General features: G+C 39.9%; 1 protein-coding gene across 1 annotated transcript; it reads right to left on the bottom strand.

Moving 5' to 3' along the window:
- Positions 1–6,142: 6,142 nt before the first annotated feature.
- On the bottom strand, positions 6,143–13,650 carry LOC125300967 (volume-regulated anion channel subunit LRRC8B-like). Its single transcript, XM_048253177.1, has 3 exons — positions 13,445–13,650; positions 6,796–8,886; positions 6,143–6,690 (listed from the first exon to the last, which is right to left on the bottom strand). The coding sequence occupies exons 2-3, from the start codon at positions 8,875–8,877 to the stop codon at positions 6,316–6,318; spliced, it is 2,457 nt and encodes an 818-aa protein (XP_048109134.1). The 5' UTR covers positions 8,878–8,886; positions 13,445–13,650; the 3' UTR covers positions 6,143–6,315.
- Between the last annotated feature and the right edge of the window lie 262 nt (positions 13,651–13,912).

Raw genomic sequence — 13,912 nt, 5'->3', positions numbered from 1 at the left:
AATAAACATTTTAGCAGAGTAGCATTAGACCTGGGCAAACTTTTCTATTGTTAACAAAACAACAACAAATAATTAATTATTATAATATAGGCTACCCTCTCTGTCAATAAGATCAATTAATTCAAATAGGTTTCTTTAGACTTACTTGACAACATGTTTTCAGGTAGTGTCATAAAGCCCTTCCCCCCTTCTCTTTTGTAATATATCTGGCTGTTTGACCCTCTGCCCTGTGGCTGCACGGAAAGCTACATGAGTGAAGTTGCCGCGGTAATGTACTTGACCGTACCCCTTGCCTTACCCCAGTAACAGGCTTATCTGATTGGGAGGTAAAGGGGTAGTCCCCATCCCCCACCTATTGTCCCCAACCCCCAAGTCTAAAAACACCTCAAAGAGAAGTGACAAGAAAAGTGAGAGTGGTGTCAAGACAATTTGGAGGTTAATTTCAAGAGGTTTCTCAACATGAGCACCAGAAAGATGAACAATGTGTGGATGCACTTCGACCAGGAGAGCAAAACTCTAAAGGCTAAATGCAAGTACTGCAAAAACCTGGTTTCAAATCATGGAGGATCCACATCCAACATGAGAAGGCACTTAAAAATGAAGCACCCCACTGCACTGCTTGAAGTAGGACTGAATTTCCTTGCAATTTAGCAATACTGACTCAAGTGACTCGTTCAACCTGGATCAGTTTAGTGAGTGACTCAGAATAACCCGGATCCTTAAAAGGAATCGAGTTTGACAGGCCTACCACTCATGACAACGTAGCCGGCTGATTCGGCTGACTCGCACTCATAACAACATAACGTAACCGGCCCGCCCGGCTGATCCGACTAACCCAGGTAGGCTAGCCTACTCAAGCAGCTCCATACAGAGCTTGCAATGTTTCGGACTGTCTTCGCGACCTAATTGCATTTTAAAGTAGGCTATGCGTGCAGAACATATGTTATTTCAGAAGTGAAAGCATGGTTTTTGTTGTGGATTTGCTTTTCACCTTGACGAGGAGTCGCTCGTCTACAGATCCACTCATGACAACGTAGCCGGCTGAATGAATATAAGCTTATCAATGAATATATCAATAAATATTTACAGTACAAGATGTAGGTCAATAAATATATCAATAAATAATTACAGTACAAGATGTAGGTCAATAAATAGATCAATAAATATTTACAGTACGAGATGTAGGTCAATAAATAGATCAATAAATATTTACAGTACAAGATGTGTAATAAATACTTTCAAATCCTTTAAGTTTAATCTTTTCTTGTTTAAATAAGTTTAAATGGGTTTAAATATGGGTTTGTTCTGGTTAGTTTTTCTTTTTAGACCGGTCTTTTCAATTCTAAATAGCTTTTTAGAACAGTTGCTTTAGCTATTTTTGAGCTATTTGTTTCTATTTATTTCTAGTTTCAGTGTTTCCCATACATTGACTTATCTGTGGCAGCCCACCACAATATCAACATTGACCACCACACAATGATTTTCCTGGTTGTACTAAATTGTGCTTAAATCTAGTTAGCATCGTAACCACGCTGCGCTAATTAGTTAAAAACTGTTGCATTCAAGTTAATTCTGCAAACCTACCACCACAAATAAAATGTAATTCTGTGGGAAACACTGTTTTCTTTTTACAGAATCTAACTCTTTCTTTGCAGGTATAAATGAAATATTTTAAATGTTTCTTTTGTTTGTGCAATTGCTTCACTTTTCAGTTTCACTTTAACAGGAAAACATAAAAGAAAAAAATACACATTAACCAATCCACATTAATACATTCACCCATTCACAATCTATTCAATATCTTTAAATAACTGTGTTGCAACACTTTAAATAATGTCAGTTCAGAGGATCCGTCCAATTTGATTTGTTCAAAAGCTCAGTCAATATCCAGTGTGAATCAAAGAATAGCTCAGTTCAATTTGTTCAGGTCAAACCGTTTCCGAATGCGGTGTTTCAGTCCTTGCCATTAGATTTCCTTGGGTAGGCTCGCCATCTAGTGTCCACTTGAAATATCTCTCATTTCATATGCTGTCTCGCAATACGCTGAATCATCAAGGGTCCGATCCGTCGTTAAGCTCGTCAAGCAAAAAAAAACCTGGCCAAAACCGTCTTCAAAACACCTTCATCAAAACCACTGCTAAGATGTTACTGAGTTGATTCTTGATGAACAATATTAGAGATTTATTAGAGATGTATTTGGAGCTTAATTCAAGGTGTCTGGATTTCGTGTCTATCGTATTGATTTTCCATTAGCGTCTGCTGTTTGTGTTCAAAACTAGCTTGTGCATAGTCTAGCTTGGACAGGGTCTTAAAGGGGCAGTGATATTAAATTAAAGGGATGGTTCAAACATCATTGAAAGCATTGAAACTTTTATAAAATATATAAAATTCATATATTCATATAAATATTTTATATATTATATTTATATCACTACATTTATTTATGGTTCTATTTGACCATGTATTGCTATTTATTCATATAAATATTATATTTATATTATTTATATCACTAATTAGGGCCCGAGCACCGAGAGGTGTGAAGCCCTATTGTTTTTGAAAGGATTATTATTTATTTATTATTATTATTATTATTATTATTATTATTATTATTATTATTATTATTATTTGTTCACCTTTTTGCTATTTTTGAGGTGGTTAGCATGGATGAAAAGTCTTGGAATTTGGCACACACATCTGGTATCACAATGGCTACACAGGCATAAAGGCTTGGCCCCGGGCGTGGCCCAGGGACTCAGCAGCGCCCCCTTAGGTGATTGATCCAGTGGTTGGCACATACTTTCAGCTAGACACACCAAATTTGGTAGGTGTGTGTATCTCCCCAAGATGAACAACTTTCGTATGTACAATGCATTAGCCACGCCCAACAGGAAGTGAGGTATTTGGGATTTTGTGCAGACTAAAATGTGATGAATTGTGATGCCAAAAGAGGTGCTTCCCATCGGTGAAAACGCATGAAATTTGGCACACACGTCAAGAGGTACCGTGAATACACAGGGGAAAAGCCTTGGCACCGGGCGTCCGGAACTCCATAGCGCCCCCTTATGTCACTGTGACTTGTGGTTGGCATATAGTTTTAGATACACACACCAAATTTTGTGGGTGTATGTAACTCCCAAAAACAATCAACTTTTGCATTAACATGCCATTAGCCACGCCCACCGGAAGTGAGGTAATTGAGATTTTTGAGGTAATTGAGATTTTTTTTTTGAGATTGAGAAAGGGAATTTGAGTTACCTCTGCCATTCATTCAACAGATCTAACATGGTTAGGCTATACTTCTCATTTCAAGCAGTGAGAATAACTAAAATGTTGCTTTTACAGACAAAGATCATAGCCATTATTCTCAAACTATTTGCAAGTCTACACCACTGTAAGTGGAAGGAAAGGCAACCAGCAATGATGAGAACCATTTAAAGTTAACATACAATTTCACTATGGCTATATTTTACTATATTAAGTTGTGAGTGACCTTTGGGGCCTACATTGTCCCATGAGCCATAACTGCAACCATTATATTGTTCTTTTGTTAGCCTTAAGCTTAGCTCAGTCATTATGCCATACCACATCACCTCCTGCCGTGTAATGAGCTGCATTGAACACATGAAGATCTATTGAGAACACCAAATCCATATTTCCTGTTATTTTGGTGAAAGTAATGTAAACGTAGTGTAATGCCTTACAATTCAAAGACAGTAATATTGTAATGTAACAAATTACTTTGAGATGACAGTAACAAGTAATAAATAATGCATTACGCTTTTGAAGTAACTTGCCCAACACTGTCTATAAAGATCAGTGGCACAGGCCCATGCTTCTCTGACGTGACGAAGCTAGCACGTTATTAGCAGCGGTTAGCTAACTATGCTAACGTTAGTTATCTACAAGTCTCCTCCAAGTGACAATCATTTTATATACAATGCTGGCAATGCTGAAAACAATTAACATCCTTATTTATCTTACTTACATTGAGTTGACTGTGCTTACTGTACTTACATTGAGCACTGTTTCGTTATGGTTTGCTAAGGAGTAACCCTTTGCTTTAAAATAGTGGAGAGCTGGGACGAGAGAATTTCATCTAATTTAACATAATTACAGAAAACGTAATCAAGATTGAAAGGCATTTTTCTGTGTATCAGTGTTGTGTTAATCCCACATATGTCGTCATTTGACTGTCCTTTTCAACTCATATCACTATAAAATCCCATAAAACCGGACAAATATCAAGGCTCCCAATACATTTCTATGGAGCCGTAAGGTGAAGTTACTGCACGGCGCTCCTGGACTGCCATTGGCTCATCTGCGTTCGATGGGCGGGGTTTTACGAACGGTCAATTGTTGTATACGATGCTTATTTGTAGGCTACTGATTGCTGGGGGTGATTGCTGGGGGGAGGGGGGTAATGATGCAGCTGGTTAGACAGGCAAAGTTATCAGCAGCAACATAAGAGCCTCATTTGTTTTGTGTTTGTGATGGACTGTGCCTAGGTTGATGGTACTTGGCTAAGGTTTTTTATGGTTTATGGTTCAGTCCGCATCAAAAGGACGGACCAACCTAGCCAACTTAGACCATGCCTAGGTTGGTTAAGGGTATTTGGATGTTTGTTGTGGTAATATGGTGGCAGCATGGGGCGTAAGCTAACTGGCTAATTTGTTTTGTGTTTGTGATGGGGCCTAAGCTAACTGGCTAAGCTAACTGGCTAATTTGTTTTGTGTTTGTGATGGGCTGTGCCTAGGTTGATGGTTGGTTGGCCCGGGTTTTTATGGCTATGGTTCAGTCCACATCAACGGGACGGACCAACCTAGCCAACCTTGACCATGCCTGGGCTGGTTAAGAGTATTTTGGGTATTGGATATTTCAATGTGGTAATATGGTGGCAGCATGGAGGGGAGTGTCTCCAGGACGCTGGTTTCACTGTTAAGCCTTCATGAGGTGTCGTGGACCTAACTTAACGAAACATCGGTGAATGAGGGTGCCCACTTGATAACCCCAATGACATGCCGCATACTACCTACTGCTGTTGGATGGGCTATTCGTATTGTGTTTGTGACCATTTGTTGGTAGTTGTGGGTAGTGTGCTTTTTAAAGTTAAACTTGAGCAGGGGCTTCTGAATGTGTTTTTACCTTGGATTTTGGCACAAGGGATTTTAACATCTAATCCTGTGTATTAATGTAAAGAACACACACGGACACTAGGCCTACTCGCGGTCACGGTTAAAAAATGTGCCCCCTTGAAAATCGCAAATGCCCCCTCTGTCACTGTACTCTACAGCTGGGTCTGTCGGCCAGAGACCTTAGTGCAGCTGCAAACTCCTCCTCGTCTATAGCAAACGCTAACTGGGTAAGACGTAAACACGGAAGTGACGTAGCCTAGTTCCCGCCTTGACGAGTGACTTGACAGATTGCAGATCGAATTGCCATTTGAATTTTGCAACACAAAGAGCGTGGCAAAGTGCAATGCAATCACGGGGGGTGCTATTTCTTTTCCATTTGAATAAAATGCCTCAAAACGATGGCAAAACGTTTTGCCCAAAATAATCCAAATTGTTTTCAGGCTGGCATTGTCAGTTTTGCCAAATATGTTTTCAAAATGCAATCCTACGTTAAATTGCAAAACGAATTGACAGTTAAAAAAATTGCAAAACGAATTGACAGTTAAATTATGAAACTGAATATTGAAAATTGAAATGCAAAATGAATTGCCATTTGAATTTTGAGACTGAAGTACCATGGCAAAATGGAATGCAATTCAATCCATGTTTATTCTATTTTTTAACCAAAATTATTCAAATTGATTTTAGGATTGCATTGTCACTTTGCAGATTAAAATACAATTTGCTGGAAATTATTGCAAATTGCAATATTAAATTGCATAATGAATTGGCAATTGCATAATGTAATGTCTTTTTGAATTGCATATTGCAGATTGCATTCTCATTTGAATAAAGCTACACATATGCTTCCATAGAAAACATATTAATAATCGGTGAATAAAATTCTTGATACAAAAGATCGCACCATTTCCATTTAAACTTCAGAACAAGCTCTTATCTGTTAATCTTTTACATTCATAGAACATTAATTGTTTTATTGAAACAAATAAAATCATTGAAACCATCGAAAATTACACAACTTTGACCATATAATTTCATAAGTAACATCCATTTAATTCCACATCTTAATCCTGTCCTTTTTTGTGATTTGAACTGAACATTTAAACAACAGATTGATTGAACGTGTTCATAAACCAACAGAAAAAATGCTTACATATCATCATCTATCTTCTTTAGAAACTATTCACACAGAGTGTGTCAGTCCACTGTCTCCATGTCCTGAGCTACAGATAACCAAGTTACAGCTGGTGGTGTTGACAACTACATCTGACTCCGAGGCCTTGAGGGAGTGCTCTCTTTCTGGCCGTTGGAAGCCCTCCTTGATGCTGAGAGGCAGGGAGTTAAACAGGCCATCCTCTACCAGGAGTCCCTCAGGCCGGAGACACAGACACTCCTCCAGTTCATGAGGAAGGCTCTCTAGCTGGTTTCCACGCAGATCTAACAGGGATAGGTTGGTGAGTTCACTCACCTGTGATGGAATGGCGGATAAACTGTTGTGGTCCAGCAAAAGAGACTGCAGTGTTCTACAGTGGAACATTTCTTCTGGAATAACATCAATCTACATGAAAATGGAAGGGGAAAGAATGCTGATGTTTGCATGCTTGCATGTATACATTTTATGTTCACAATATTTAAACAACCACTGAATGGATACATTACTTACATTGTTGTTGGAGACATTCAGATATTGCAGTCTCTTTAGGTCTTGTATTTCACAAGGAATGACGGTCAGGAAGTTATGACTTAGGTCTAGATAATACAACCTTGTGCACAAGAACAGCTGGGAGGGGATGGTTTTGATGTGATTGTGACTGAAGTGCAGTTGCTCCAATGACTCCAAAACACCAATGTGCACTGGAATGTAAGTGATGCTGTTGTGCTTCATCTTAAGTGTGAAAAGCCTTGGAAGGTGCTGGAAACTCAGAACCTCTTCTATGGTTTTTAGGTCATTTCCCTCTAGATCTATCTCCTGAAGGTTGGTGAGGCTGAAGATGGAGCTTGGAATCCGCTGTAGGTCGCAGTGAAGGATCTTCAGACAAGTTAGGTTCTGCATTGTTTTTAAACTCTGGAGGGCCGAGAGCTGTGTACCTTCATTGTCCACTATCAGTGTTTGTAGTGAGGTCAGTGAGCCTGAGATCACCTTGGGCATCATCGAGACACTGCATCTCAGGAAGAGAACCTTTAAGTTCTTTAGTCTGGGTATGCTGTTCACAAAGGCTGAGTTCTCCTCTGAAAACAGATTCCCATAGAGGTAGAGTTCAGCCAAGTTCCGCAAGTTGAAGATCCAGGTCGGTGCGTTCTGAACTTCAGTGAACTTTAGTTTCAAGATCCTCAGGTTCTGTGAGAGGAAGGACAGGGCCATAGGATCTATAGTGGTTGTGGTGTGGTCTATCCAGAGCTCTGTCAGATAAGCCAGTTGGGTGAGTTTCTTGGGGAATCTAGCCTCCGGGATCAGTTGCAGCTTCAGCACCTCCAGGTCCTGAAGTTCAAATGCAGCATCTGGGATTCCACTGAGCAGCATGAGGTGAAGCTCCAACTGGTCCTTTGTGTTCCTCACTACTTTCTGGCTCAGCTTCTCTCGGGGCCATAAGTTGTTCAGGTTTAGCTGCCTCAGCTTTTTCTCGCTAACTTCAGACAGGAAGACAGAGAACCTTTTGGAGAAGAGTGGGTTGTACTGGTCAAGCAGATGGAGAACGAATGCAAAGTCATTCTTAACATCAGGAACATCACTGTAGATGCTGTCTTCCCGAACCGAATCGAATGAGTAGTGGCGAAGTGAATTACGGATTATCCACCAGAAGCTGTAGAAGCATGTCAGGCTATACAAAATTACCATCACTGTGTAGACTAGGGAAAGTAACCAGAAAATGGTAGCTAGTGCATGAACACAGCGAAAAGACTGATAGGGTATAAGTGCTCTCAGGTCCACTGTACAGTCCACTTCAAATGTAATGTGCGAGGCTGCATGAGGAATGTATACCAGAGATACTGCTAAAACCAACATTTTCACAACAATCTGCTTCATGTACAGATGGTAAATAATATCTTTGTCCTCAACATGTACCTTCAGCTTCTTGACCTTCTCGAATATGGCTTTAGCCTGCTCTCCCTCTTTCCTGTCTAAAACGCCGATCGTCTCCATCCCAATGGGCTTCCTGTCTTCACTGGTGGTGGACACCTTAGCTACAGGATCGAGGACACTTGCTGAGGACTGGGCTCCCCCACCTTGCTCCACCACGGTTTCAGAGAGGGCGCGAGTGGTCCATGGGGAGTCACAACACTTGTGGAGGATGGAGATAAAGTGCATGAGTCGGGCACTGGTGCTGGGGTACTGGAACCAGAAATTGCTGATTATTACGAGGACCAGGGTCTGGAGCATGACCACATAAGGGAAGAACTTAGCAAACCAGTGCAGCTGATGTTCATAACACACTGCATCTATGTAGGAATACTGCTGCAGGTCGAGCCGGTAGACCTCAGGGGGAGAGTGGATGTAATACTTAGGAACACTGGCATTTGTAAATGTTTGTTCAGGATTATACGCATTTTCACAGCTGCCACTTTGGGTCAACTGACACGCCACACATATGAATCTGCGGAGAGTGACCTGAAGAGTACATCCTAGCGTGGCCATCATGAACATCATGATGGAGAGGTAGTGACAGAATACATCCCACCAAGGCTGCAGCACTCGGTACAGAGACTGGCCATTTGTCAAGTTCTTCAGCTCACCCTCTGATAGCATTGCACCCACCTGAGGTGAAGCAAAGAAATAAAATAGTGGGCAATTAGACATTCGGGTTTCTCATAAACACACCTTCTATGTTCATATACACACTGGTTTACTTACTTACTAGGTGAAGAGCGAGTTAGTCTATATATTAAAAGTGCAAAGTTCATTTTCACAGTAGATAAAATCCTTGGGAAATTAACTTGAAATTTAGGCAAATGTGCATCTGTACATAGTTTTATCATATGTTCACCAGCAACATGTTTGATAAGTAATATATATTATAAATAATTAAAGTAAACACATTAGTCAGAGCCCAAAAATGTCCAAGCCCAATCACAATGCATAAATTGCACACACAGGATATACATCAGGAAACAATTATATTGAGCCTGAGGCTGTTCAAATATCCTGACAAAAAAGATCCATTTTTTTCCTCATTTAATGTGATTTAGGGATTAGCCTGGGCTAAAGCAAGCTTATTAATTAAATTTACATTACTGAAGTGGACAAGAATCTGGAACTACATAATTTGACAAGAATAAGATATTACAATGCGGTACTGAATGTTTCATGGAAATTAAATTATAGCATAAGATGATGTTGAATAACTGATGATTAGGCTAATATACACAGTTCCTACAGTCTTGTAGTCAAAGTTTAATTTGGTCTTATCTTGCTGAACTGATTTGACAGAACACTCTACTAGTGAACAATGAAGAGGAAATTAAACTGTTGATATATGCTTATTCAGCATACTACACTCAGTCTATTAACCAACAACATAAATAAAAATTATGCTTTCATTATGCAACAGGCCTTAAAATCCCATATACATCTTGCTGATCATCATTAGCCTATAATGAAATAACTTTCTTTGTTATAGTAAGAGGACACATTTGCATTGAGTGGATTGCATCAGATGTGAGTGAGTGAGTGCAGTTTGAGGCCAAGGCTTGCAGGCGTCATCATAACGAGTAAATAACACATCTACAAGCCCATACATTTATAAGCTGGCACTATTAAGCCATAATTGTTCAATATTTATAAAAATATGGAGTGTTAATGAGAAAGAAACTACCAAAGGGGACAGGAAAATGTACTTAATCTTCTTGAGACCAAAGACAAGAACACGACAGAGGAAAGCCCTAGGCTCTTGACTGTGCTCATCTTCACGGCTCTCTGTGGAATCTGTTTTTTCTCTCTCCCAATTGAGAGCTGACTTCAAGCCCAAAGAGAGTGGCAAAAAGAGCATAGAAAAAATAAGGCATTACAAATTCACTTTAATTTAGATAATTAGACCCAAAAGGCACTTACTGCTGAGATAATCTAAGAAAACTCATCCTTCAGGATTCATATTTAATGCCTTACTGAGGCCATAAATAAATCAGGAGCGTTGTGAACTTTGCAAATGAACACCATTAATTAAAAGTTGGCCATTTAACTTGGTAATAACTTTTAACAGGGGAAATATATAGATAATCAATATAAATTGAGTGAAATGATTCAGCTAAATGGGATGTTAATCCTGAGCAGTTGAAATTCTGCAAATCAGTGTTGACAGTTTAAAAATTAGACATAAAAAAAGAATTCTTCTGTTCAGCTCAACTGCAATTGAGCATCTCAGCATCTCACAGTCAAGGTAAACATGCCTTTTAGTTTTAGACAGCATGCCTTTGGGATGATATTGGGATGATAGGCCAGCCTGTGTACTTAACCTCTTGGATTTACTTGTAACAGCACATTGAAAGTTGTGTTTTCTTAGCGATTGCAGTCTACATCTCCCCAGTGCTCCCCCATTATCACGTTTCTCAATTCTGCAGTTTCGACCTTCAATGGTGCTTAAGGGATGTCTGTTATGACATAATTTCCTAAAGACGTTTAATTGCATTTCCCATTTCATACAAACAGTGGACTTAATGATTCAGGGATATAAATCCCATTTCCTCATGTAATCATTTTTAGGGTCAAACATCTGAGAGGAAAAAAACACTCCACACAATAATGTCATGTAAAAGAGCATCTGAGTGGGATTGTCCGGGGCGAGACTAGGCTACTAATTTCACTGAAATATTACTGTGACATTTCCATTCAGTTAGGTTATTATATCACTGTGAATTTGGTAAAAATGATAAAGAAAATGTGAATTAAACATGCAAAAAGAAAAGTGACTTCTGTGTCCCATGAGGCCAGGACCTAACAATGTGTATGCTTTTGTGGGGTAAAGATGTTGCTACCTATTTCACAAAAGTGAGTACACCCCTCACATTTCTGCAAATATTTTATTATATCTTTTCATGGGACAACACTGAAGAAATGACACTTTGATATAATGTAAAGTAGTGAGTTTACAGCTTGTATAACAGTGTAAATTTGCTGTCTCCTCAAAATAACTCAACACACAGCCATTAAAACTGAGTACACCCCTAAGTGAAAATGTCCAAATCGTGCCCAAAGTGTCAGTATTTTATGTGGCCACCATTATTTTCCAGCTCTGCCTTAACCCTCTTGGGCATTGAGTTCACCAGAGCTTCACAGGTTGCCATGGATGTTAGAGACCTTGCGCTCCTTCTTTCCGTTTGAGGATGCCCCACAGATGCTCAATAGGGTTTAAGTCTGGAGACATGCTTGGCCAGTCCATCACCTTTACCCTCAGCTTCTTTAGCAAGGCAGTGGTTGTCTGCCCTGTGGCCCAGTTACTGAAGGTTTCTCATCAGACCACAGGACATGTTTCCAGTAATCCATGTCCTTAGTCTGCTTTTCTTCAGCAAACTGCGGGCTTTCTTGTGCATTATCTTTAAAAGAGGCTTCCTTCTGGGACGACAGCCATGCAGACCAATTTGATGCAGTATGCGGCATGTGAGCACTGACAGGCTGACCCCCTCACCCCACCCCTTCAACCTCTGCAACAGGTTGGGAATCCCTTTGGGGATCAATCAAGTATCTATCTATCTATCTATCTATCTATCTAACAATGCTGCCATCACTCATACGTCTATTTCCCAAAGACAACCTCTGGATATGATGCTGAGGATGTGCGCACAACTTTTTTGGTCGACCATAGCAAGGCCTGTTCTGAGTGGAACCTGTCTTGTCAAACCGCTATATGGTCTTGGCCACCATTAATGCCTGTGTTGAGTTATTTTGAAGGGACAATAAATGTACACTGTTATACAAGCTGTACACTGACTACTTTACATGATTCAATGTGTCATTTCTTCAGTGTTGTGCCATGAAAATATATAATAAAATATTTACAAAATGTGAGGAGTGTAGTCACTTTTGTGAGATAGGCTACTGTACGTTTAGTTACAGTAGGCTACACCGCACAAAGTGAAACAAATATTGTTTGAATTATATTTTAAGTGGAAAAAATCACATTTAAATTGGAACTTTTTCACCACTAGGTTAGTCCTACTCCAGCCCTAATCCAGGCCTACATTGATTGCCGTAATATGCATATAAACGCACTGTAACGTCCTTCTGGGACGACAGCCATGCAGACCAATTTGATGCAGTATGCGGCATGTGGTCTGAGCACTGACAGGCTGACCCCCTCACCCCACCCCTTCAACCTCTGCAACAGGTTGGGGATCCCTTTGGGGATCAATCAAGTATCTATCTATCTATCTATCTAACAATGCTGCCATCACTCATACGTCTATTTCCCAAAGACAACCTCTGGATATGATGCTGAGGATGTGCGCACAACTTTTTTGGTCGACCATAGCAAGGCCTGTTCTGAGTGGAACCTGTCTTGTCAAACCGCTATATGGTCTTGGCCACCGTGCTGCAGCTCATTTTCAGGGTGATGCCAATCTTCTTATAGCCTAGCCCTAGGCCATCTTTATGTAGAACAACAATTCTTTTTTTCAGATCCTCAGAGAGTTCTTTGCCATGAGGTGCCATGTTGAACTTCCAGTGACCAGTATGAGAGCGTGTGAGACTAACACCAAATTTCACACACCTGCTCCCCATTCACACCTGAGACATTGTAACATCACGGTTTAGTCATTAATGCCTGTGTTGAGTTATTTTGAAGGGAACAATAAATGTACACTGTTATACAAGCTGTACACTGACTACTTTACATGATTCAATGTGTCATTTCTTCAGTGTTGTGCCATGAAAATGTATAATAAAATATTTACAAAATGTGAGGAGTGTAGTCACTTTTGTGAGATAGGCTACTGTACGTTTACTTACAGTAGGCTACACCACACAAAGTGAAACAAATATTGTTTGAATTATATTTTAAGTGGAAAAAAATCACATTTAAATTGGAACTTTTTCACCACTAGGTTAGTCCTACTAATCCAGGCCTACATTGATTGCCGTAATTAGCATAAAAACGCACTGTAACGCACTCTGTAACTGTAAACACATCGGTATGTATTAGCAGAATAACTACCAACTGATAAATATTAAATTATTAAAGTAGAGAAAAGTTCAATAAAAACGGTTGTGTGGGATGAGGACCCACGCTTTCACTACAATTTGATGTAGGCTACAAATTTGTCATTCATCCAGCTAGCCAGGAGTGCAACAGCTAACCTTACTTAAACTTCAAAGGGAATCTTACCTCTCCTCAGTATTTATGGATATGTCGATCTTTATCACAACAATGTGACTTAGCTTTACTTAGTGTTCACTGTTTATAACAAGTGAAAAGGATGGATGGAATGGAACTGGCCAGAACATTACGTAAAATTACCCTCAAACGAGATTTCACTCTGCAGATGTTATCCATTTGGCACAGATTCGAAATGAAGTTGTGCCAGTCGCACACGCTCCATCCCATCCTGTGTTGTTTTATTTTATCGTGTATTTGGCGCCACCTGGGGACGGGGGCACAGTATTATCTAGATAGGCGGAGAAAGATACTTAATCATAATGTAGCTCCGCCTGTTTACCATATTTGGTGAAACAAAGGCTATGTGGAGAGCGCTACCTCAGCCTTCTAATAGACTGGCGCTAACACTACAAGCATAGTTAGATAGTGCTTATAGGTCATATCCATTATTTGTGTATTAAAATGGTTGAATTCAGA

Source organism: Alosa alosa, chromosome 9 (assembly GCF_017589495.1).
Source record: "Alosa alosa isolate M-15738 ecotype Scorff River chromosome 9, AALO_Geno_1.1, whole genome shotgun sequence".
Lineage (NCBI taxonomy): Eukaryota > Metazoa > Chordata > Actinopteri > Clupeiformes > Clupeidae > Alosa > Alosa alosa.
The sequence above is the reverse complement of the archived record's forward strand: the minus strand, read 5'-3'. Positions and strand labels throughout refer to the sequence as shown.

What these genes read in the sequence shown, in the direction of transcription:
- LOC125300967 (XM_048253177.1), bottom strand. Translation starts at nt 8,877, where the DNA reads ATGCTATCAGAGGGTGAGCTGAAGAACTTGACAAATGGCCAGTCTCTG. An exon ending in TGAATGTCTCCAACAACAAT is followed by an intron (nt 6,691 to 6,795) that starts GTAAGTAATGTA and finishes ATTTTCATGTAG; the next exon opens with ATTGATGTTATTCCAGAAGA.